We start from the raw sequence: 23821 nt of genomic DNA on the forward strand, positions 1-23821 counted from the left end.
TTCTTATACTATTTTACTTTTTTACAAAGAGATTTTGGAGAATTCGCAGCTAGTACTTCTTGTTCAAAATGTCAGTGTATTGTGTTGAGAAGCTGAAGTTGAACTTCGGGCTAAGTTACCCTTTGTATACCAAGATTTTGCTGCAAAATCAAACTAAACTTTATTTGAACTTTAAAAGTTTAAAGAAGAACAAAGAAAAAACAAAAAAATGTGGAAATGCAAAAGAAATGGCAATAAAATATGGCATTGGACAGAAAAATGGGTTAAGTGGGAATTAGACACCCCTGAGCAACAAGACATGGGTGCATGTAATTAACACAGCTGAGGACAACCAAACAGTAGCATATCAAAACCCAAATAAAGACATAACTAAAAAAGGCAATGAGCAACCAGTACTAAATCAAGGAGACATTGAAACATGAAAATAAATACTGAAAATGGACTTGAATGGAGAAATTAATGGAGAACAGAGTAAGGGAAGGTTATAAGAGTGTGGACAAAAAGCAGAGAGGAAGGCAGCAAAACTTGAACTTCAAGATATTAAAGAAAAGTTTACTTTAAAGTAGAGATGGACCAATCATCTCTGAATGTTTGTAAAGCATTCCCACGTTAAGCTTAACAACCGATATAAGGAGCGAGTGCCTCTTCTCTCTCCCTCCCTCTCCTGTTGCTACTTCAATCGTGAAACTGATCAATGATCAGCTGATCGCCTTTTCTGTCGCTAGTCAAACCTCTGTGACTGAGGCTTAATAATGGACATTTAGCCACTGAATCATGACATTTTACAGAACATCCTCTTTTTATTCTCGTTTTCTTTAAAAAACGAACAAACATCAATATAATGTGGAGCATTCGCAGCTAGGACTTAATCCGAAACATCTGTTTATTGTGTTGGCCTAAATACACCTTTGTTTTTAAGGAGGTTCTCCAAAATAAACTAGTTTTCTCTTTATTTTTGTAGGGTCTTTAAGGGTATGAAATGCCTTGAAGTGACTGCTGATTTGGCAATATTTAAATAAAACTGAAATTAATTTTAAAAAGGTAAAAAATGAACAAAAAGGAAACAGGGGAACATGTGAGATGCAAAACATAAGATGACAGTAAAAATTAAAATGGACAGAGGAAAACAAAAATAATAAAATCATACTACGTTTCATATATATTATTCAAAGACAGATTGCAGGATGCAGAAAAGATGAAACAGAAGGAAAAGGTTGCAAAAGAGTTCAAGTTGCGAATTAAATCATGAACTAATAATCAGTCTGCACATGAATTATGACACTTTCTAATGTGTTTTTCTCTCAGTCCCGAGTGCAACATGTGAAGGATCTGAGGCAAACCTTCAGTGTGGTGAGGTTTTCTTTTTTGTAACTTTGTTGAATTTCATTTATTGAAATGTAAACATGGTTATTGTTTAATGCTATGATCTCTTCCTCAGAAAAAGGACAGGTTTTAGTCATCCACGGAGCTAATTATGGACGCCGTGACAAAACCACATGCTCTGCTGGACGTCCGGCCTCTCAGCTCCAAGATGTCCAGTGCTCAAGTCAGACGAGCACCAGTGTTGTAGCTAAAAGGTACAGATTGACTGTCTTTGTTTAGTTTTACTTTTTCTTCTTTTACCAGGCTACACAATGTGCAGTGTGTTAAACCCTTTGCTGACTCACTTTCTATCTGCATTCAAAGCTGTAATGGGAAAAACAGCTGTACTATCTCAGCGAGCAACTCTGTATTTGGAGACCCCTGTTTTGGCACCTACAAGTACCTGGAGGTGGATTATACTTGTCAGTGTAAGTACCTTAAACCAGGGGTGTCTAGCTCCAAACCTCAAGGGCCGGTGTCCTGCAGGTTTTGGACATCACCCAGGGTCAACACACCCAGTGTAAGTGCCTTAAACAGTAATGCACATACAACTCCAAAATAATTCTGCTAGCGTCCAAATCAGTCTCAGGGACCATCCTCGTTGATTTCACTGAGTGGGGTCAAACCTCTGTGTCTGAGGCTTTATAATGGACATTCACATCACGATAACCAATAGGACAGATTCTTTCTTATACTATTTTACTTTTTTACAAAGAGATTTTGGAGAATTCGCAGCTAGTACTTCTTGTTCAAAATGTCAGTGTATTGTGTTGAGAAGCTGAAGTTGAACTTCGGGCTAAGTTACCCTTTGTATACCAAGATTTTGCTGCAAAATCAAACTAAACTTTATTTGAACTTTAAAAGTTTAAAGAAGAACAAAGAAAAAACAAAAAAATGTGGAAATGCAAAAGAAATGGCAATAAAATATGGCATTGGACAGAAAAATGGGTTAAGTGGGAATTAGACACCCCTGAGCAACAAGACATGGGTGCATGTAATTAACACAGCTGAGGACAACCAAACAGTAGCATATCAAAACCCAAATAAAGACATAACTAAAAAAGGCAATGAGCAACCAGTACTAAATCAAGGAGACATTGAAACATGAAAATAAATACTGAAAATGGACTTGAATGGAGAAATTAATGGAGAACAGAGTAAGGGAAGGTTATAAGAGTGTGGACAAAAAGCAGAGAGGAAGGCAGCAAAACTTGAACTTCAAGATATTAAAGAAAAGTTTACTTTAAAGTAGAGATGGACCAATCATCTCTGAATGTTTGTAAAGCATTCCCACGTTAAGCTTAACAACCGATATAAGGAGCGAGTGCCTCTTCTCTCTCCCTCCCTCTCCTGTTGCTACTTCAATCGTGAAACTGATCAATGATCAGCTGATCGCCTTTTCTGTCGCTAGTCAAACCTCTGTGACTGAGGCTTAATAATGGACATTTAGCCACTGAATCATGACATTTTACAGAACATCCTCTTTTTATTCTCGTTTTCTTTAAAAAACGAACAAACATCAATATAATGTGGAGCATTCGCAGCTAGGACTTAATCCGAAACATCTGTTTATTGTGTTGGCCTAAATACACCTTTGTTTTTAAGGAGGTTCTCCAAAATAAACTAGTTTTCTCTTTATTTTTGTAGGGTCTTTAAGGGTATGAAATGCCTTGAAGTGACTGCTGATTTGGCAATATTTAAATAAAACTGAAATTAATTTTAAAAAGGTAAAAAATGAACAAAAAGGAAACAGGGGAACATGTGAGATGCAAAACATAAGATGACAGTAAAAATTAAAATGGACAGAGGAAAACAAAAATAATAAAATCATACTACGTTTCATATATATTATTCAAAGACAGATTGCAGGATGCAGAAAAGATGAAACAGAAGGAAAAGGTTGCAAAAGAGTTCAAGTTGCGAATTAAATCATGAACTAATAATCAGTCTGCACATGAATTATGACACTTTCTAATGTGTTTTTCTCTCAGTCCCGAGTGCAACATGTGAAGGATCTGAGGCAAACCTTCAGTGTGGTGAGGTTTTCTTTTTTGTAACTTTGTTGAATTTCATTTATTGAAATGTAAACATGGTTATTGTTTAATGCTATGATCTCTTCCTCAGAAAAAGGACAGGTTTTAGTCATCCACGGAGCTAATTATGGACGCCGTGACAAAACCACATGCTCTGCTGGACGTCCGGCCTCTCAGCTCCAAGATGTCCAGTGCTCAAGTCAGACGAGCACCAGTGTTGTAGCTAAAAGGTACAGATTGACTGTCTTTGTTTAGTTTTACTTTTTCTTCTTTTACCAGGCTACACAATGTGCAGTGTGTTAAACCCTTTGCTGACTCACTTTCTATCTGCATTCAAAGCTGTAATGGGAAAAACAGCTGTACTATCTCAGCGAGCAACTCTGTATTTGGAGACCCCTGTGTTGGCACCTACAAGTACCTGGAGGTGGATTATACTTGTCAGTGTAAGTACCTTAAACCAGGGGTGTCTAGCTCCAAACCTCAAGGGCCGGTGTCCTGCAGGTTTTGGACATCACCCAGGGTCAACACACCCAGTGTAAGTGCCTTAAACAGTAATGCACATACAACTCCAAAATAATTCTGCTAGCGTCCAAATCAGTCTCAGGGACCATCCTCGTTGATTTCACTGAGTGGGGTCAAACCTCTGTGTCTGAGGCTTTATAATGGACATTCACATCACGATAACCAATAGGACAGATTCTTTCTTATACTATTTTACTTTTTTACAAAGAGATTTTGGAGAATTCGCAGCTAGTACTTCTTGTTCAAAATGTCAGTGTATTGTGTTGAGAAGCTGAAGTTGAACTTCGGGCTAAGTTACCCTTTGTATACCAAGATTTTGCTGCAAAATCAAACTAAACTTTATTTGAACTTTAAAAGTTTAAAGAAGAACAAAGAAAAAACAAAAAAATGTGGAAATGCAAAAGAAATGGCAATAAAATATGGCATTGGACAGAAAAATGGGTTAAGTGGGAATTAGACACCCCTGAGCAACAAGACATGGGTGCATGTAATTAACACAGCTGAGGACAACCAAACAGTAGCATATCAAAACCCAAATAAAGACATAACTAAAAAAGGCAATGAGCAACCAGTACTAAATCAAGGAGACATTGAAACATGAAAATAAATACTGAAAATGGACTTGAATGGAGAAATTAATGGAGAACAGAGTAAGGGAAGGTTATAAGAGTGTGGACAAAAAGCAGAGAGGAAGGCAGCAAAACTTGAACTTCAAGATATTAAAGAAAAGTTTACTTTAAAGTAGAGATGGACCGATCCGATATTACGTATCGGTATCCGATATTACGTATCGGTATCGGTCCGATGCTGACGTAAATTACTGGATATCGGAGAGAAATAAAAAATGTAATCCGATCCATTAAATATCAAAAAAGCACCTCACAAAACTTGCGACACGGCGTAACTCGGCTCATAACCGTAGCACGTCGGAGCAGTGTGCTCACGTGATAGAGCGGCTGTGTGTATTTGGAGCCTCGCTACCAAACCAGCATTTCATCTCCGAGGAAGTGATCCCAGAGAGAAGTAAAGCAAGTGTGTAAGTTCATCTCTGAATGTTTGTAAAGCATTCCCACGTTAAGCTTAACAACCGATATAAGGAGCGAGTGCCTCTTCTCTCTCCCTCCCTCTCCTGTTGCTACTTCAATCGTGAAACTGATCAATGATCAGCTGATCGCCTTTTCTGTCGCTAGTCAAACCTCTGTGACTGAGGCTTAATAATGGACATTTAGCCACTGAATCATGACATTTTACAGAACATCCTCTTTTTATTCTCGTTTTCTTTAAAAAACGAACAAACATCAATATAATGTGGAGCATTCGCAGCTAGGACTTAATCCGAAACATCTGTTTATTGTGTTGGCCTAAATACACCTTTGTTTTTAAGGAGGTTCTCCAAAATAAACTAGTTTTCTCTTTATTTTTGTAGGGTCTTTAAGGGTATGAAATGCCTTGAAGTGACTGCTGATTTGGCAATATTTAAATAAAACTGAAATTAATTTTAAAAAGGTAAAAAATGAACAAAAAGGAAACAGGGGAACATGTGAGATGCAAAACATAAGATGACAGTAAAAATTAAAATGGACAGAGGAAAACAAAAATAATAAAATCATACTACGTTTCATATATATTATTCAAAGACAGATTGCAGGATGCAGAAAAGATGAAACAGAAGGAAAAGGTTGCAAAAGAGTTCAAGTTGCGAATTAAATCATGAACTAATAATCAGTCTGCACATGAATTATGACACTTTCTAATGTGTTTTGTGTTTTTCTCTCAGTCCCGAGTGCAACATGTGAAGGATCTGAGGCAAACCTTCAGTGTGGTGAGGTTTTCTTTTTTGTAACTTTGTTGAATTTCATTTATTGAAATGTAAACATGGTTATTGTTTAATGCTATGATCTCTTCCTCAGAAAAAGGACAGGTTTTAGTCATCCACGGAGCTAATTATGGACGCCGTGACAAAACCACATGCTCTGCTGGACGTCCGGCCTCTCAGCTCCAAGATGTCCAGTGCTCAAGTCAGACGAGCACCAGTGTTGTAGCTAAAAGGTACAGATTGACTGTCTTTGTTTAGTTTTACTTTTTCTTCTTTTACCAGGCTACACAATGTGCAGTGTGTTAAACCCTTTGCTGACTCACTTTCTATCTGCATTCAAAGCTGTAATGGGAAAAACAGCTGTACTATCTCAGCGAGCAACTCTGTATTTGGAGACCCCTGTTTTGGCACCTACAAGTACCTGGAGGTGGATTATACTTGTCAGTGTAAGTACCTTAAACCAGGGGTGTCTAGCTCCAAACCTCAAGGGCCGGTGTCCTGCAGGTTTTGGACATCACCCAGGGTCAACACACCCAGTGTAAGTGCCTTAAACAGTAATGCACATACAACTCCAAAATAATTCTGCTAGCGTCCAAATCAGTCTCAGGGACCATCCTCGTTGATTTCACTGAGTGGGGTCAAACCTCTGTGTCTGAGGCTTTATAATGGACATTCACATCACGATAACCAATAGGACAGATTCTTTCTTATACTATTTTACTTTTTTACAAAGAGATTTTGGAGAATTCGCAGCTAGTACTTCTTGTTCAAAATGTCAGTGTATTGTGTTGAGAAGCTGAAGTTGAACTTCGGGCTAAGTTACCCTTTGTATACCAAGATTTTGCTGCAAAATCAAACTAAACTTTATTTGAACTTTAAAAGTTTAAAGAAGAACAAAGAAAAAACAAAAAAATGTGGAAATGCAAAAGAAATGGCAATAAAATATGGCATTGGACAGAAAAATGGGTTAAGTGGGAATTAGACACCCCTGAGCAACAAGACATGGGTGCATGTAATTAACACAGCTGAGGACAACCAAACAGTAGCATATCAAAACCCAAATAAAGACATAACTAAAAAAGGCAATGAGCAACCAGTACTAAATCAAGGAGACATTGAAACATGAAAATAAATACTGAAAATGGACTTGAATGGAGAAATTAATGGAGAACAGAGTAAGGGAAGGTTATAAGAGTGTGGACAAAAAGCAGAGAGGAAGGCAGCAAAACTTGAACTTCAAGATATTAAAGAAAAGTTTACTTTAAAGTAGAGATGGACCAATCATCTCTGAATGTTTGTAAAGCATTCCCACGTTAAGCTTAACAACCGATATAAGGAGCGAGTGCCTCTTCTCTCTCCCTCCCTCTCCTGTTGCTACTTCAATCGTGAAACTGATCAATGATCAGCTGATCGCCTTTTCTGTCGCTAGTCAAACCTCTGTGACTGAGGCTTAATAATGGACATTTAGCCACTGAATCATGACATTTTACAGAACATCCTCTTTTTATTCTCGTTTTCTTTAAAAAACGAACAAACATCAATATAATGTGGAGCATTCGCAGCTAGGACTTAATCCGAAACATCTGTTTATTGTGTTGGCCTAAATACACCTTTGTTTTTAAGGAGGTTCTCCAAAATAAACTAGTTTTCTCTTTATTTTTGTAGGGTCTTTAAGGGTATGAAATGCCTTGAAGTGACTGCTGATTTGGCAATATTTAAATAAAACTGAAATTAATTTTAAAAAGGTAAAAAATGAACAAAAAGGAAACAGGGGAACATGTGAGATGCAAAACATAAGATGACAGTAAAAATTAAAATGGACAGAGGAAAACAAAAATAATAAAATCATACTACGTTTCATATATATTATTCAAAGACAGATTGCAGGATGCAGAAAAGATGAAACAGAAGGAAAAGGTTGCAAAAGAGTTCAAGTTGCGAATTAAATCATGAACTAATAATCAGTCTGCACATGAATTATGACACTTTCTAATGTGTTTTTCTCTCAGTCCCGAGTGCAACATGTGAAGGATCTGAGGCAAACCTTCAGTGTGGTGAGGTTTTCTTTTTTGTAACTTTGTTGAATTTCATTTATTGAAATGTAAACATGGTTATTGTTTAATGCTATGATCTCTTCCTCAGAAAAAGGACAGGTTTTAGTCATCCACGGAGCTAATTATGGACGCCGTGACAAAACCACATGCTCTGCTGGACGTCCGGCCTCTCAGCTCCAAGATGTCCAGTGCTCAAGTCAGACGAGCACCAGTGTTGTAGCTAAAAGGTACAGATTGACTGTCTTTGTTTAGTTTTACTTTTTCTTCTTTTACCAGGCTACACAATGTGCAGTGTGTTAAACCCTTTGCTGACTCACTTTCTATCTGCATTCAAAGCTGTAATGGGAAAAACAGCTGTACTATCTCAGCGAGCAACTCTGTATTTGGAGACCCCTGTTTTGGCACCTACAAGTACCTGGAGGTGGATTATACTTGTCAGTGTAAGTACCTTAAACCAGGGGTGTCTAGCTCCAAACCTCAAGGGCCGGTGTCCTGCAGGTTTTGGACATCACCCAGGGTCAACACACCCAGTGTAAGTGCCTTAAACAGTAATGCACATACAACTCCAAAATAATTCTGCTAGCGTCCAAATCAGTCTCAGGGACCATCCTCGTTGATTTCACTGAGTGGGGTCAAACCTCTGTGTCTGAGGCTTTATAATGGACATTCACATCACGATAACCAATAGGACAGATTCTTTCTTATACTTTTTTACTTTTTTACAAAGAGATTTTGGAGAATTCGCAGCTAGTACTTCTTGTTCAAAATGTCAGTGTATTGTGTTGAGAAGCTGAAGTTGAACTTCGGGCTAAGTTACCCTTTGTATACCAAGATTTTGCTGCAAAATCAAACTAAACTTTATTTGAACTTTAAAAGTTTAAAGAAGAACAAAGAAAAAACAAAAAAATGTGGAAATGCAAAAGAAATGGCAATAAAATATGGCATTGGACAGAAAAATGGGTTAAGTGGGAATTAGACACCCCTGAGCAACAAGACATGGGTGCATGTAATTAACACAGCTGAGGACAACCAAACAGTAGCATATCAAAACCCAAATAAAGACATAACTAAAAAAGGCAATGAGCAACCAGTACTAAATCAAGGAGACATTGAAACATGAAAATAAATACTGAAAATGGACTTGAATGGAGAAATTAATGGAGAACAGAGTAAGGGAAGGTTATAAGAGTGTGGACAAAAAGCAGAGAGGAAGGCAGCAAAACTTGAACTTCAAGATATTAAAGAAAAGTTTACTTTAAAGTAGAGATGGACCGATCCGATATTACGTATCGGTATCCGATATTACGTATCGGTATCGGTCCGATGCTGACGTAAATTACTGGATATCGGAGAGAAATAAAAAATGTAATCCGATCCATTAAATATCAAAAAAGCACCTCACAAAACTTGCGACACGGCGTAACTCGGCTCATAACCGTAGCACGTCGGAGCAGTGTGCTCACGTGATAGAGCGGCTGTGTGTATTTGGAGCCTCGCTACCAAACCAGCATTTCATCTCCGAGGAAGTGATCCCAGAGAGAAGTAAAGCAAGTGTGTAAGTTCATCTCTGAATGTTTGTAAAGCATTCCCACGTTAAGCTTAACAACCGATATAAGGAGCGAGTGCCTCTTCTCTCTCCCTCCCTCTCCTGTTGCTACTTCAATCGTGAAACTGATCAATGATCAGCTGATCGCCTTTTCTGTCGCTAGTCAAACCTCTGTGACTGAGGCTTAATAATGGACATTTAGCCACTGAATCATGACATTTTACAGAACATCCTCTTTTTATTCTCGTTTTCTTTAAAAAACGAACAAACATCAATATAATGTGGAGCATTCGCAGCTAGGACTTAATCCGAAACATCTGTTTATTGTGTTGGCCTAAATACACCTTTGTTTTTAAGGAGGTTCTCCAAAATAAACTAGTTTTCTCTTTATTTTTGTAGGGTCTTTAAGGGTATGAAATGCCTTGAAGTGACTGCTGATTTGGCAATATTTAAATAAAACTGAAATTAATTTTAAAAAGGTAAAAAATGAACAAAAAGGAAACAGGGGAACATGTGAGATGCAAAACATAAGATGACAGTAAAAATTAAAATGGACAGAGGAAAACAAAAATAATAAAATCATACTACGTTTCATATATATTATTCAAAGACAGATTGGAGGATGCAGAAAAGATGAAACAGAAGGAAAAGGTTGCAAAAGAGTTCAAGTTACGAATTAAATCATGAACTAATAATCAGTCTGCACATGAATTATGACACTTTCTAATGTGTTTTTCTCTCAGTCCCGAGTGCAACATGTGAAGGATCTGAGGCAAACCTTCAGTGTGGTGAGGTTTTCTTTTTTGTAACTTTGTTGAATTTCATTTATTGAAATGTAAACATGGTTATTGTTTAATGCTATGATCTCTTCCTCAGAAAAAGGACAGGTTTTAGTCATCCACGGAGCTAATTATGGACGCCGTGACAAAACCACATGCTCTGCTGGACGTCCGGCCTCTCAGCTCCAAGTTGTCCAGTGCTCAAGTCAGACGAGCACCAGTGTTGTAGCTAAAAGGTACAGATTGACTGTCTTTGTTTAGTTTTACTTTTTCTTCTTTTACCAGGCTACACAATGTGCAGTGTGTTAAACCCTTTGCTGACTCACTTTCTATCTGCATTCAAAGCTGTAATGGGAAAAACAGCTGTACTATCTCAGCGAGCAACTCTGTATTTGGAGACCCCTGTGTTGGCACCTACAAGTACCTGGAGGTGGATTATACTTGTCAGTGTAAGTACCTTAAACCAGGGGTGTCTAGCTCCAAACCTCAAGGGCCGGTGTCCTGCAGGTTTTGGACATCACCCAGGGTCAACACACCCAGTGTAAGTGCCTTAAACAGTAATGCACATACAACTCCAAAATAATTCTGCTAGCGTCCAAATCAGTCTCAGGGACCATCCTCGTTGATTTCACTGAGTGGGGTCAAACCTCTGTGTCTGAGGCTTTATAATGGACATTCACATCACGATAACCAATAGGACAGATTCTTTCTTACACTTTTTTACAAAGAGATTTTGGAGAATTCGCAGCTAGTACTTCTTGTTCAAAATGTCAGTGTATTGTGTTGAGAAGCTGAAGTTGAACTTCGGGCTAAGTTACCCTTTGTATACCAAGATTTTGCTGCAAAATCAAACTAAACTTTATTTGAACTTTAAAAGTTTAAAGAAGAACAAAGAAAAAACAAAAAAATGTGGAAATGCAAAAGAAATGGCAATAAAATATGGCATTGGACAGAAAAATGGGTTAAGTGGGAATTAGACACCCCTGAGCAACAAGACATGGGTGCATGTAATTAACACAGCTGAGGACAACCAAACAGTAGCATATCAAAACCCAAATAAAGACATAACTAAAAAAGGCAATGAGCAACCAGTACTAAATCAAGGAGACATTGAAACATGAAAATAAATACTGAAAATGGACTTGAATGGAGAAATTAATGGAGAACAGAGTAAGGGAAGGTTATAAGAGTGTGGACAAAAAGCAGAGAGGAAGGCAGCAAAACTTGAACTTCAAGATATTAAAGAAAAGTTTACTTTAAAGTAGAGATGGACCGATCCGATATTACGTATCGGTATCCGATATTACGTATCGGTATCGGTCCGATGCTGACGTAAATTACTGGATATCGGAGAGAAATAAAAAATGTAATCCGATCCATTAAATATCAAAAAAGCACCTCACAAAACTTGCGACACGGCGTAACTCGGCTCATAACCGTAGCACGTCGGAGCAGTGTGCTCACGTGATAGAGCGGCTGTGTGTATTTGGAGCCTCGCTACCAAACCAGCATTTCATCTCCGAGGAAGTGATCCCAGAGAGAAGTAAAGCAAGTGTGTAAGTTCATCTCTGAATGTTTGTAAAGCATTCCCACGTTAAGCTTAACAACCGATATAAGGAGCGAGTGCCTCTTCTCTCTCCCTCCCTCTCCTGTTGCTACTTCAATCGTGAAACTGATCAATGATCAGCTGATCGCCTTTTCTGTCGCTAGTCAAACCTCTGTGACTGAGGCTTAATAATGGACATTTAGCCACTGAATCATGACATTTTACAGAACATCCTCTTTTTATTCTCGTTTTCTTTAAAAAACGAACAAACATCAATATAATGTGGAGCATTCGCAGCTAGGACTTAATCCGAAACATCTGTTTATTGTGTTGGCCTAAATACACCTTTGTTTTTAAGGAGGTTCTCCAAAATAAACTAGTTTTCTCTTTATTTTTGTAGGGTCTTTAAGGGTATGAAATGCCTTGAAGTGACTGCTGATTTGGCAATATTTAAATAAAACTGAAATTAATTTTAAAAAGGTAAAAAATGAACAAAAAGGAAACAGGGGAACATGTGAGATGCAAAACATAAGATGACAGTAAAAATTAAAATGGACAGAGGAAAACAAAAATAATAAAATCATACTACGTTTCATATATATTATTCAAAGACAGATTGCAGGATGCAGAAAAGATGAAACAGAAGGAAAAGGTTGCAAAAGAGTTCAAGTTGCGAATTAAATCATGAACTAATAATCAGTCTGCACATGAATTATGACACTTTCTAATGTGTTTTGTGTTTTTCTCTCAGTCCCGAGTGCAACATGTGAAGGATCTGAGGCAAACCTTCAGTGTGGTGAGGTTTTCTTTTTTGTAACTTTGTTGAATTTCATTTATTGAAATGTAAACATGGTTATTGTTTAATGCTATGATCTCTTCCTCAGAAAAAGGACAGGTTTTAGTCATCCACGGAGCTAATTATGGACGCCGTGACAAAACCACATGCTCTGCTGGACGTCCGGCCTCTCAGCTCCAAGATGTCCAGTGCTCAAGTCAGACGAGCACCAGTGTTGTAGCTAAAAGGTACAGATTGACTGTCTTTGTTTAGTTTTACTTTTTCTTCTTTTACCAGGCTACACAATGTGCAGTGTGTTAAACCCTTTGCTGACTCACTTTCTATCTGCATTCAAAGCTGTAATGGGAAAAACAGCTGTACTATCTCAGCGAGCAACTCTGTATTTGGAGACCCCTGTGTTGGCACCTACAAGTACCTGGAGGTGGATTATACTTGTCAGTGTAAGTACCTTAAACCAGGGGTGTCTAGCTCCAAACCTCAAGGGCCGGTGTCCTGCAGGTTTTGGACATCACCCAGGGTCAACACACCCAGTGTAAGTGCCTTAAACAGTAATGCACATACAACTCCAAAATAATTCTGCTAGCGTCCAAATCAGTCTCAGGGACCATCCTCGTTGATTTCACTGAGTGGGGTCAAACCTCTGTGTCTGAGGCTTTATAATGGACATTCACATCACGATAACCAATAGGACAGATTCTTTCTTATACTATTTTACTTTTTTACAAAGAGATTTTGGAGAATTCGCAGCTAGTACTTCTTGTTCAAAATGTCAGTGTATTGTGTTGAGAAGCTGAAGTTGAACTTCGGGCTAAGTTACCCTTTGTATACCAAGATTTTGCTGCAAAATCAAACTAAACTTTATTTGAACTTTAAAAGTTTAAAGAAGAACAAAGAAAAAACAAAAAAATGTGGAAATGCAAAAGAAATGGCAATAAAATATGGCATTGGACAGAAAAATGGGTTAAGTGGGAATTAGACACCCCTGAGCAACAAGACATGGGTGCATGTAATTAACACAGCTGAGGACAACCAAACAGTAGCATATCAAAACCCAAATAAAGACATAACTAAAAAAGGCAATGAGCAACCAGTACTAAATCAAGGAGACATTGAAACATGAAAATAAATACTGAAAATGGACTTGAATGGAGAAATTAATGGAGAACAGAGTAAGGGAAGGTTATAAGAGTGTGGACAAAAAGCAGAGAGGAAGGCAGCAAAACTTGAACTTCAAGATATTAAAGAAAAGTTTACTTTAAAGTAGAGATGGACCAATCATCTCTGAATGTTTGTAAAGCATTCCCACGTTAAGCTTAACAACCGATATAAGGAGCGAGTGCCTCTTCTCTCTCCCTCCCTCTCCTGTTGCTACTTCAATCGTGAAACTGATCAATGATCAGCTGATCGCCTTTTCTGTCGCTAGTCAAACCTCTGTGACTGAGGCTTAATAATGGACATTTAGCCACTGAATCATGACATTTTACAGAACATCCTCTTTTTATTCTCGTTTTCTTTAAAAAACGAACAAACATCAATATAATGTGGAGCATTCGCAGCTAGGACTTAATCCGAAACATCTGTTTATTGTGTTGGCCTAAATACACCTTTGTTTTTAAGGAGGTTCTCCAAAATAAACTAGTTTTCTCTTTATTTTTGTAGGGTCTTTAAGGGTATGAAATGCCTTGAAGTGACTGCTGATTTGGCAATATTTAAATAAAACTGAAATTAATTTTAAAAAGGTAAAAAATGAACAAAAAGGAAACAGGGGAACATGTGAGATGCAAAACATAAGATGACAGTAAAAATTAAAATGGACAGAGGAAAACAAAAATAATAAAATCATACTACGTTTCATATATATTATTCAAAGACAGATTGCAGGATGCAGAAAAGATGAAACAGAAGGAAAAGGTTGCAAAAGAGTTCAAGTTGCGAATTAAATCATGAACTAATAATCAGTCTGCACATGAATTATGACACTTTCTAATGTGTTTTTCTCTCAGTCCCGAGTGCAACATGTGAAGGATCTGAGGCAAACCTTCAGTGTGGTGAGGTTTTCTTTTTTGTAACTTTGTTGAATTTCATTTATTGAAATGTAAACATGGTTATTGTTTAATGCTATGATCTCTTCCTCAGAAAAAGGACAGGTTTTAGTCATCCACGGAGCTAATTATGGACGTCGTGACAAAACCACATGCTCTGCTGGACGTCCGGCCTCTCAGCTCCAAGATGTCCAGTGCTCAAGTCAGACGAGCACCAGTGTTGTAGCTAAAAGGTACAGATTGACTGTCTTTGTTTAGTTTTACTTTTTCTTCTTTTACCAGGCTACACAATGTGCAGTGTGTTAAACCCTTTGCTGACTCACTTTCTATCTGCATTCAAAGCTGTAATGGGAAAAACAGCTGTACTATCTCAGCGAGCAACTCTGTATTTGGAGACCCCTGTTTTGGCACCTACAAGTACCTGGAGGTGGATTATACTTGTCAGTGTAAGTACCTTAAACCAGGGGTGTCTAGCTCCAAACCTCAAGGGCCGGTGTCCTGCAGGTTTTGGACATCACCCAGGGTCAACACACCCAGTGTAAGTGCCTTAAACAGTAATGCACATACAACTCCAAAATAATTCTGCTAGCGTCCAAATCAGTCTCAGGGACCATCCTCGTTGATTTCACTGAGTGGGGTCAAACCTCTGTGTCTGAGGCTTTATAATGGACATTCACATCACGATAACCAATAGGACAGATTCTTTCTTATACTATTTTACTTTTTTACAAAGAGATTTTGGAGAATTCGCAGCTAGTACTTCTTGTTCAAAATGTCAGTGTATTGTGTTGAGAAGCTGAAGTTGAACTTCGGGCTAAGTTACCCTTTGTATACCAAGATTTTGCTGCAAAATCAAACTAAACTTTATTTGAACTTTAAAAGTTTAAAGAAGAACAAAGAAAAAACAAAAAAATGTGGAAATGCAAAAGAAATGGCAATAAAATATGGCATTGGACAGAAAAATGGGTTAAGTGGGAATTAGACACCCCTGAGCAACAAGACATGGGTGCATGTAATTAACACAGCTGAGGACAACCAAACAGTAGCATATCAAAACCCAAATAAAGACATAACTAAAAAAGGCAATGAGCAACCAGTACTAAATCAAGGAGACATTGAAACATGAAAATAAATACTGAAAATGGACTTGAATGGAGAAATTAATGGAGAACAGAGTAAGGGAAGGTTATAAGAGTGTGGACAAAAAGCAGAGAGGAAGGCAGCAAAACTTGAACTTCAAGATATTAAAGAAAAGTTTACTTTAAAGTAGAGATGGACCGATCCGATATTACGTATCGGTATCGGTCCGATGCTGACGTAAATTACTGGATATCGGAGAGAAATAAAAAATGTAATCCGATCCATTAAATATCAAAAAAGCACCTCACAAAACTTGCGACACGGCGTAACTCGGCTCATAACCGTAGCACGTCGGAGCAGTGTGCTCACGTGATAGAGCGGCTGTGTGTATTTGGAGCCTCGCTACCAAACCAGCATTTCATCTCCGAGGAAGTGATCCCAGAGAGAAGTAAAGCAAGTGTGTAAGTTCATCTCTGAATGTTTGTAAAGCATTCCCACGTTAAGCTTAACAACCGATATAAGGAGCGAGTGCCTCTTCTCTCTCCCTCCCTCTCCTGTTGCTACTTCAATCGTGAAACTGATCAATGATCAGCTGATCGCCTTTTCTGTCGCTAGTCAAACCTCTGTGACTGAGGCTTAATAATGGACATTTAGCCACTGAATCATGACATTTTACAGAACATCCTCTTTTTATTCTCGTTTTCTTTAAAAAACGAACAAACATCAATATAATGTGGAGCATTCGCAGCTAGGACTTAATCCGAAACATCTGTTTATTGTGTTGGCCTAAATACACCTTTGTTTTTAAGGAGGTTCTCCAAAATAAACTAGTTTTCTCTTTATTTTTGTAGGGTCTTTAAGGGTATGAAATGCCTTGAAGTGACTGCTGATTTGGCAATATTTAAATAAAACTGAAATTAATTTTAAAAAGGTAAAAAATGAACAAAAAGGAAACAGGGGAACATGTGAGATGCAAAACATAAGATGACAGTAAAAATTAAAATGGACAGAGGAAAACAAAAATAATAAAATCATACTACGTTTCATATATATTATTCAAAGACAGATTGCAGGATGCAGAAAAGATGAAACAGAAGGAAAAGGTTGCAAAAGAGTTCAAGTTGCGAATTAAATCATGAACTAATAATCAGTCTGCACATGAATTATGACACTTTCTAATGTGTTTTGTGTTTTTCTCTCAGTCCCGAGTGCAACATGTGAAGGATCTGAGGCAAACCTTCAGTGTGGTGAGGTTTTCTTTTTTGTAACTTTGTTGAATTTCATTTATTGAAATGTAAACATGGTTATTGTTTAATGCTATGATCTCTTCCTCAGAAAAAGGACAGGTTTTAGTCATCCACGGAGCTAATTATGGACGCCGTGACAAAACCACATGCTCTGCTGGACGTCCGGCCTCTCAGCTCCAAGTTGTCCAGTGCTCAAGTCAGACGAGCACCAGTGTTGTAGCTAAAAGGTACAGATTGACTGTCTTTGTTTAGTTTTACTTTTTCTTCTTTTACCAGGCTACACAATGTGCAGTGTGTTAAACCCTTTGCTGACTCACTTTCTATCTGCATTCAAAGCTGTAATGGGAAAAACAGCTGTACTATCTCAGCGAGCAACTCTGTATTTGGAGACCCCTGTGTTGGCACCTACAAGTACCTGGAGGTGGATTATACTTGTCAGTGTAAGTACCTTAAACCAGGGGTGTCTAGCTCCAAACCTCAAGGGCCGGTGTCCTGCAGGTTTTGGACATCACCCAGGGTCAACACACCCAGTGTAAGTGCCTTAAACAGTAATGCACATACAACTCCAAAATAATTCTGCTAGCGTCCAAATCAGTCTCAGGGACCATCCTCGTTGATTTCACTGAGTGGGGTCAAACCTCTGTGTCTGAGGCTTTATAATGGACATTCACATCACGATAACCAATAGGACAGATTCTTTCTTACACTTTTTTACAAAGAGATTTTGGAGAATTCGCAGCTAGTACTTCTTGTTCAAAATGTCAGTGTATTGTGTTGAGAAGCTGAAGTTGAACTTCGGGCTAAGTTACCCTTTGTATACCAAGATTTTGCTGCAAAATCAAACTAAACTTTATTTGAACTTTAAAAGTTTAAAGAAGAACAAAGAAAAAACAAAAAAATGTGGAAATGCAAAAGAAATGGCAATAAAATATGGCATTGGACAGAAAAATGGGTTAAGTGGGAATTAGACACCCCTGAGCAACAAGACATGGGTGCATGTAATTAACACAGCTGAGGACAACCAAACAGTAGCATATCAAAACCCAAATAAAGACATAACTAAAAAAGGCAATGAGCAACCAGTACTAAATCAAGGAGACATTGAAACATGAAAATAAATACTGAAAATGGACTTGAATGGAGAAATTAATGGAGAACAGAGTAAGGGAAGGTTATAAGAGTGTGGACAAAAAGCAGAGAGGAAGGCAGCAAAACTTGAACTTCAAGATATTAAAGAAAAGTTTACTTTAAAGTAGAGATGGACCGATCCGATATTACGTATCGGTATCCGATATTACGTATCGGTATCGGTCCGATGCTGACGTAAATTACTGGATATCGGAGAGAAATAAAAAATGTAATCCGATCCATTAAATATCAAAAAAGCACCTCACAAAACTTGCGACACGGCGTAACTCGGCTCATAACCGTAGCACGTCGGAGCAGTGTGCTCACGTGATAGAGCGGCTGTGTGTATTTGGAGCCTCGCTACCAAACCAGCATTTCATCTCCGAGGAAGTGATCCCAGAGAGAAGTAAAGCAAGTGTGTAAGTTCATCTCTGAATGTTTGTAAAGCATTCCCACGTTAAGCTTAACAACCGATATAAGGAGCGAGTGCCTCTTCTCTCTCCCTCCCTCTCCTGTTGCTACTTCAATCGTGAAACTGATCAATGATCAGCTGATTGCCTTTTCTGTCGCTAGTCAAACCTCTGTGACTGAGGCTTAATAATGGACATTTAGCCACTGAATCATGACATTTTACAGAACATCCTCTTTTTATTCTCGTTTTCTTTAAAAAACGAACAAACATCAATATAATGTGGAGCATTCGCAGCTAGGACTTAATCCGAAACATCTGTTTATTGTGTTGGCCTAAATACACCTTTGTTTTTAAGGAGGTTCTCCAAAATAAACTAGTTTTCTCTTTATTTTTGTAGGGTCTTTAAGGGTATGAAATGCCTTGAAGTGACTGCTGATTTGGCAATATTTAAATAAAACTGAAATTAATTTTAAAAAGGTAAAAAATGAACAAAAAGGAAACAGGGGAACATGTGAGATGCAAAACATAAGATGACAGTAAAAATTAAAATGGACAGAGGAAAACAAAAATAATAAAATCATACTACGTTTCATATATATTATTCAAAGACAGATTGCAGGATGCAGAAAAGATGAAACAGAAGGAAAAGGTTGCAAAAGAGTTCAAGTTGCGAATTAAATCATGAACTAATAATCAGTCTGCACATGAATTATTACACTTTCTAATGTGTTTTGTGTTTTTCTCTCAGTCCCGAGTGCAACATGTGAAGGATCTGAGGCAAACCTTCAGTGTGGTGAGGTTTTCTTTTTTGTAACTTTGTTGAATTTCATTTATTGAAATGTAAACATGGTTATTGTTTAATGCTATGATCTCTTCCTCAGAAAAAGGACAGGTTTTAGTCATCCACGGAGCTAATTATGGACGCCGTGACAAAACCACATGCTCTGCTGGACGTCCGGCCTCTCAGCTCCAAGATGTCCAGTGCTCAAGTCAGACGAGCACCAGTGTTGTAGCTAAAAGGTACAGATTGACTGTCTTTGTTTAGTTTTACTTTTTCTTCTTTTACCAGGCTACACAATGTGCAGTGTGTTAAACCCTTTGCTGACTCACTTTCTATCTGCATTCAAAGCTGTAATGGGAAAAACAGCTGTACTATCTCAGCGAGCAACTCTGTATTTGGAGACCCCTGTTTTGGCACCTACAAGTACCTGGAGGTGGATTATACTTGTCAGTGTAAGTACCTTAAACCAGGGGTGTCTAGCTCCAAACCTCAAGGGCCGGTGTCCTGCAGGTTTTGGACATCACCCAGGGTCAACACACCCAGTGTAAGTGCCTTAAACAGTAATGCACATACAACTCCAAAATAATTCTGCTAGCGTCCAAATCAGTCTCAGGGACCATCCTTGTTGATTTCACTGAGTGGGGTCAAACCTCTGTGTCTGAGGCTTTATAATGGACATTCACATCACGATAACCAATAGGACAGATTCTTTCTTATACTTTTTTACAAAGAGATTTTGGAGAATTCGCAGCTAATACATCTTGTTCAAAATGTCAGTGTATTGTGTTGAGAAGCTAAAGTTGAACTTCGGGCTAAGTTACCCTTTGTATACCAAGATTTTGCTGCAAAATCAAACTAAACTTTATTTGAACTTTAAAAGTTTAAAGAAGAACAAAGAAAAAACAAAAAAATGTGGAAATGCAAAAGAAATGGCAATAAAATATGGCATTGGACAGAAAAATGGGTTAAGTGGGAAATAGACACCCCTGAGCAACAAGACATGGGTGCATGTAATTAACACAGCTGAGGACAACCAAACAGTAGCATATCAAAACCCAAATAAAGACATAACTAAAAAAGGCAATGAGCAACCAGTACTAAATCAAGGAGACATTGAAACATGAAAATAAATACTGAAAATGGACTTGAATGGAGAAATTAATGGAGAACAGAGTAAGGGAAGGTTATAAGAGTGTGGACAAAAAGCAGAGAGGAAGGCAGCAAAACTTGAACTTCAAGATATTAAAGAAAAGTTTACTTTAAAGTAGAGATGGACCGATCCGATATTACGTATCGGTATCCGATATTACGTATCGGTATCGGTCCAATGCTGACATAAATTACTGGATATCGGAGAGAAATAAAAAATGTAATCCGATCCATTAAATATCAGAAAAGCACCTCACAAAACTTGCGACACGGCGTAACTCGGCTCATAACCGTAGCACGTCGGAGCAGTGTGCTCACGTGATAGAGCGGCTGTGTGTATTTGTAGCCTCGCTACCAAACCAGCATTTCATCTCCGAGGAAGTGATCCCAGAGAGAAGTAAAGCAAGTGTGTAAGTTCATCTCTGAATGTTTGTAAAGCATTCCCGCGTTAAGCTTAACAACCGATATAAGGAGCGAGTGCCTCTTCTCTCTCCCTCCCTCTCCTGCTGCTACTTCAAACGTGAAACTGATCAATGATCAACTGATCGCCTTTTCTGTCGCTAGTCAAACCTCTGTGACTGAGGCTTAATAATGGACATTTAGCCACTGAATCATGACATTTTACAGAACATCCTCTTTTTATTCTCGTTTTCTTTAAAAAACAAACAAACATCAATATAATGTGGAGCATTCGCAGCTAGGACTTAATCCGAAACATCTGTTTATTGTGTTGGCCTAAATACACCTTTGTTTTTAAGGAGGTTCTCCAAAATAAACTAGTTTTCTCTTTATTTCTGTAGGGTCTTTAAGGGTATGAAATGCCTTGACGTGACTGCTGATTTGGCAATATTTAAATAAAACTGAAATTAATTTTAAAAAGGTAAAAAATGAACCAAAAGGAAACTGGGGAACATGTGAGATGCAAAACATAAAATGACAGTAAAAATTCAAATGGACAGAGGAAAACAAAAATAATAAAATCATACTACGTTTCATATATATTATTCAAAGACAGATTGGAGGATGCAGAAAAGATGAAACAGAAGGAAAAGGTTGCAAAAGAGTTCAAGTTACGAATTAAATCATGAACTAATAATCAGTCTGCACATGAATTATTACACTTTCTAATGTGTTTTGTGTTTTTCTCTCAGTCCCGAGTGCAACATGTGAAGGATCTGAGGCAAACCTTCAGTGTGGTGAGGTTTTCTTTTTTGTAACTTTGTTGAATTTCATTTATTGAAATGTAAACATGGTTATTGTTTAATGCTATGATCTCTTCCTCAGAAAAAGGACAGGTTTTAGTCATCCACGGAGCTAATTATGGACGCCGTGACAAAACCACATGCTCTGCTGGACGTCCGGCCTCTCAGCTCCAAGATGTCCAGTGCTCAAGTCAGACGAGCACCAGTGTTGTAGCTAAAAGGTACAGATTGACTGTCTTTGTTTAGTTTTACGTTTTTTCTTTTACCAGGCTACACAACGTGCAGTGTGTTAAACCCTTTGCTGACTCACTTTCTATCTGCATTCAAAGTTGTAATGGGAAAAACAGCTGTACTATCTCAGCGAGCAACTCTGTATTTGGAGACCCCTGTGTTGGCACCTACAAGTACCTGGAGGTGGATTATACTTGTCAGTGTAAGTACCTTAAACCAGGGGTGTCTAGCTCCAAACCTCAAGGGCCGGTGTCCTGCAGGTTTTGGACATCACCCAGGGTCAACACACCCAGTGTAAGTGCCTTAAACAGTAATGCACATACAACTCCAAAATAATTCTGCTAGCGTCCAAAGCAGTCTCAGGGACCATCCTCGTTGATTTCACTGAGTGGGGTCAAACCTCTGTGTCTGAGGCTTTATAATGGACATTCACATCACGATAACCAATAGGACAGATTCTTTCTTATACTTTTTTACTTTTGTACAAAGAGATTTTGGAGAATTTGCAGCTAGTACTTCTTGTTCAAAATATCAGTGTATTGTGTTGACAAGCTGAAGTTGAACTTTGGGCTAAGTTACCCTTTGTATACCAAGGCAGTGCTGCAAAATCAAACGAAACTTTATTTGAACTTTAAAAGTTTAAAGATGAACAAACAAGAAACAAAAAATGTGGAAATGCAAAAAAAAAAAAAGGCAATAAAAATATGGCATTGGACAGAAAAATAGATTTTAAACATGGATTCAAAGACTCAAATACAGATTACAGGACATGAAACAATTTTAAAAAAGATGAACTTCAATAGCTGATTTGAAGATTCACAAAAAAGTCGAGGTTTTTTTTCCTTTAGTGGATAGAGACGGTGTTGATAGACGTGAAAGCAGGATGAGAAAGGAGAAGAGATGCAAACCTGGGCCTACTGCTCTCCAGCCATACGGAATACGGTTGCCTGCTCACCCACTGAGCTAAACCGGCACAAGGTTTTTTTTTTAATTAGTTGTTTTAATTTGCAAACAGAGGGTTAAGTGGGAATTAGACACCCCTGAGCAACAAGACATGGGTGCATGTAATTAACACAGCTGAGGACAACCAAACAGTAGCATATCAAAACCCAAATAAAGACAGAATTAAAAAAGGTAATGAGCAACCAGTACTAAATCAAGGAGACATTGAAACATGAAAATAAATACTGAAAATGGACTTGAATGGAGAAATTAATGGAGAACAGAGTAAGGGAAGGTTATAAGAGTGTGGACAAAAAGCAGAGAGGAAGGCAGCAAAACTTGAACTTCAAGATATTAAAGAAAAGTTTACTTTAAAGTAGAGATGGACCGATCCGATATTACGTATCGGTATCGGTCCAATGCTGACATAAATTACTGGATATCGGAGAGAAATAAAAAATGTAATCCGATCCATTAAATATCAGAAAAGCACCTCACAAAACTTGCGACACGGCGTAACTCGGCTCATAACCGTAGCACGTCGGAGCAGTGTGCTCACGTGATAGAGCGGCTGTGTGTATTTGTAGCCTCGCTACCAAACCAGCATTTCATCTCCGAGGAAGTGATCCCAGAGAGAAGTAAAGCAAGTGTGTAAGTTCATCTCTGAATGTTTGTAAAGCATTCCCGCGTTAAGCTTAACAACCGATATAAGGAGCGAGTGCCTCTTCTCTCTCCCTCCCTCTCCTGCTGCTACTTCAAACGTGAAACTGATCAATGATCAACTGATCGCCTTTTCTGTCGCTAGTCAAACCTCTGTGACTGAGGCTTAATAATGGACATTTAGCCACTGAATCATGACATTTTACAGAACATCCTCTTTTTATTCTCGTTTTCTTTAAAAAACAAACAAACATCAATATAATGTGGAGCATTCGCAGCTAGGACTTAATCCGAAACATCTGTTTATTGTGTTGGCTTAAATACACCTTTGTTTTTAAGGAGGTTCTCCAAAATAAACTAGTTTTCTCTTTATTTCTGTAGGGTCTTTAAGGGTATGAAATGCCTTGACGTGACTGCTGATTTGGCAATATTTAAATAAAACTGAAATTAATTTTAAAAAGGTAAAAAATGAACCAAAAGGAAACTGGGGAAC

General features: G+C 38.1%; 1 protein-coding gene across 1 annotated transcript in view; it reads left to right on the forward strand.

Annotated features, from left to right (window-relative positions):
* LOC309698016 (uncharacterized protein) overlaps positions 1-23821 on the forward strand; it is a gene marked incomplete at its 3' end in the record, with an annotated part of 67580 nt that overhangs the window by 34505 nt on the left and 9254 nt on the right. The window contains exons 51-80 of the mRNA XM_082520290.1: positions 1306-1350; positions 1439-1577; positions 1687-1790; positions 3354-3398; positions 3487-3625; positions 3735-3838; positions 5695-5739; positions 5828-5966; positions 6076-6179; positions 7743-7787; positions 7876-8014; positions 8124-8227; positions 10077-10121; positions 10210-10348; positions 10458-10561; positions 12410-12454; positions 12543-12681; positions 12791-12894; positions 14458-14502; positions 14591-14729; positions 14839-14942; positions 16779-16823; positions 16912-17050; positions 17160-17263; positions 19112-19156; positions 19245-19383; positions 19493-19596; positions 21445-21489; positions 21578-21716; positions 21825-21928. Of these exons, the coding sequence (XP_082376416.1) occupies positions 1306-1350; positions 1439-1577; positions 1687-1790; positions 3354-3398; positions 3487-3625; positions 3735-3838; positions 5695-5739; positions 5828-5966; positions 6076-6179; positions 7743-7787; positions 7876-8014; positions 8124-8227; positions 10077-10121; positions 10210-10348; positions 10458-10561; positions 12410-12454; positions 12543-12681; positions 12791-12894; positions 14458-14502; positions 14591-14729; positions 14839-14942; positions 16779-16823; positions 16912-17050; positions 17160-17263; positions 19112-19156; positions 19245-19383; positions 19493-19596; positions 21445-21489; positions 21578-21716; positions 21825-21928 (2880 nt within the window). The remainder of the gene's footprint in view (positions 1-1305; positions 1351-1438; positions 1578-1686; positions 1791-3353; positions 3399-3486; positions 3626-3734; positions 3839-5694; positions 5740-5827; positions 5967-6075; positions 6180-7742; positions 7788-7875; positions 8015-8123; positions 8228-10076; positions 10122-10209; positions 10349-10457; positions 10562-12409; positions 12455-12542; positions 12682-12790; positions 12895-14457; positions 14503-14590; positions 14730-14838; positions 14943-16778; positions 16824-16911; positions 17051-17159; positions 17264-19111; positions 19157-19244; positions 19384-19492; positions 19597-21444; positions 21490-21577; positions 21717-21824; positions 21929-23821) is intronic.

The sequence above is a fragment of the Aulonocara stuartgranti genome (assembly GCF_965226115.1).
Source record: "Aulonocara stuartgranti genome assembly, chromosome: 20".
Taxonomy (NCBI): Eukaryota; Metazoa; Chordata; class Actinopteri; order Cichliformes; family Cichlidae; genus Aulonocara; species Aulonocara stuartgranti.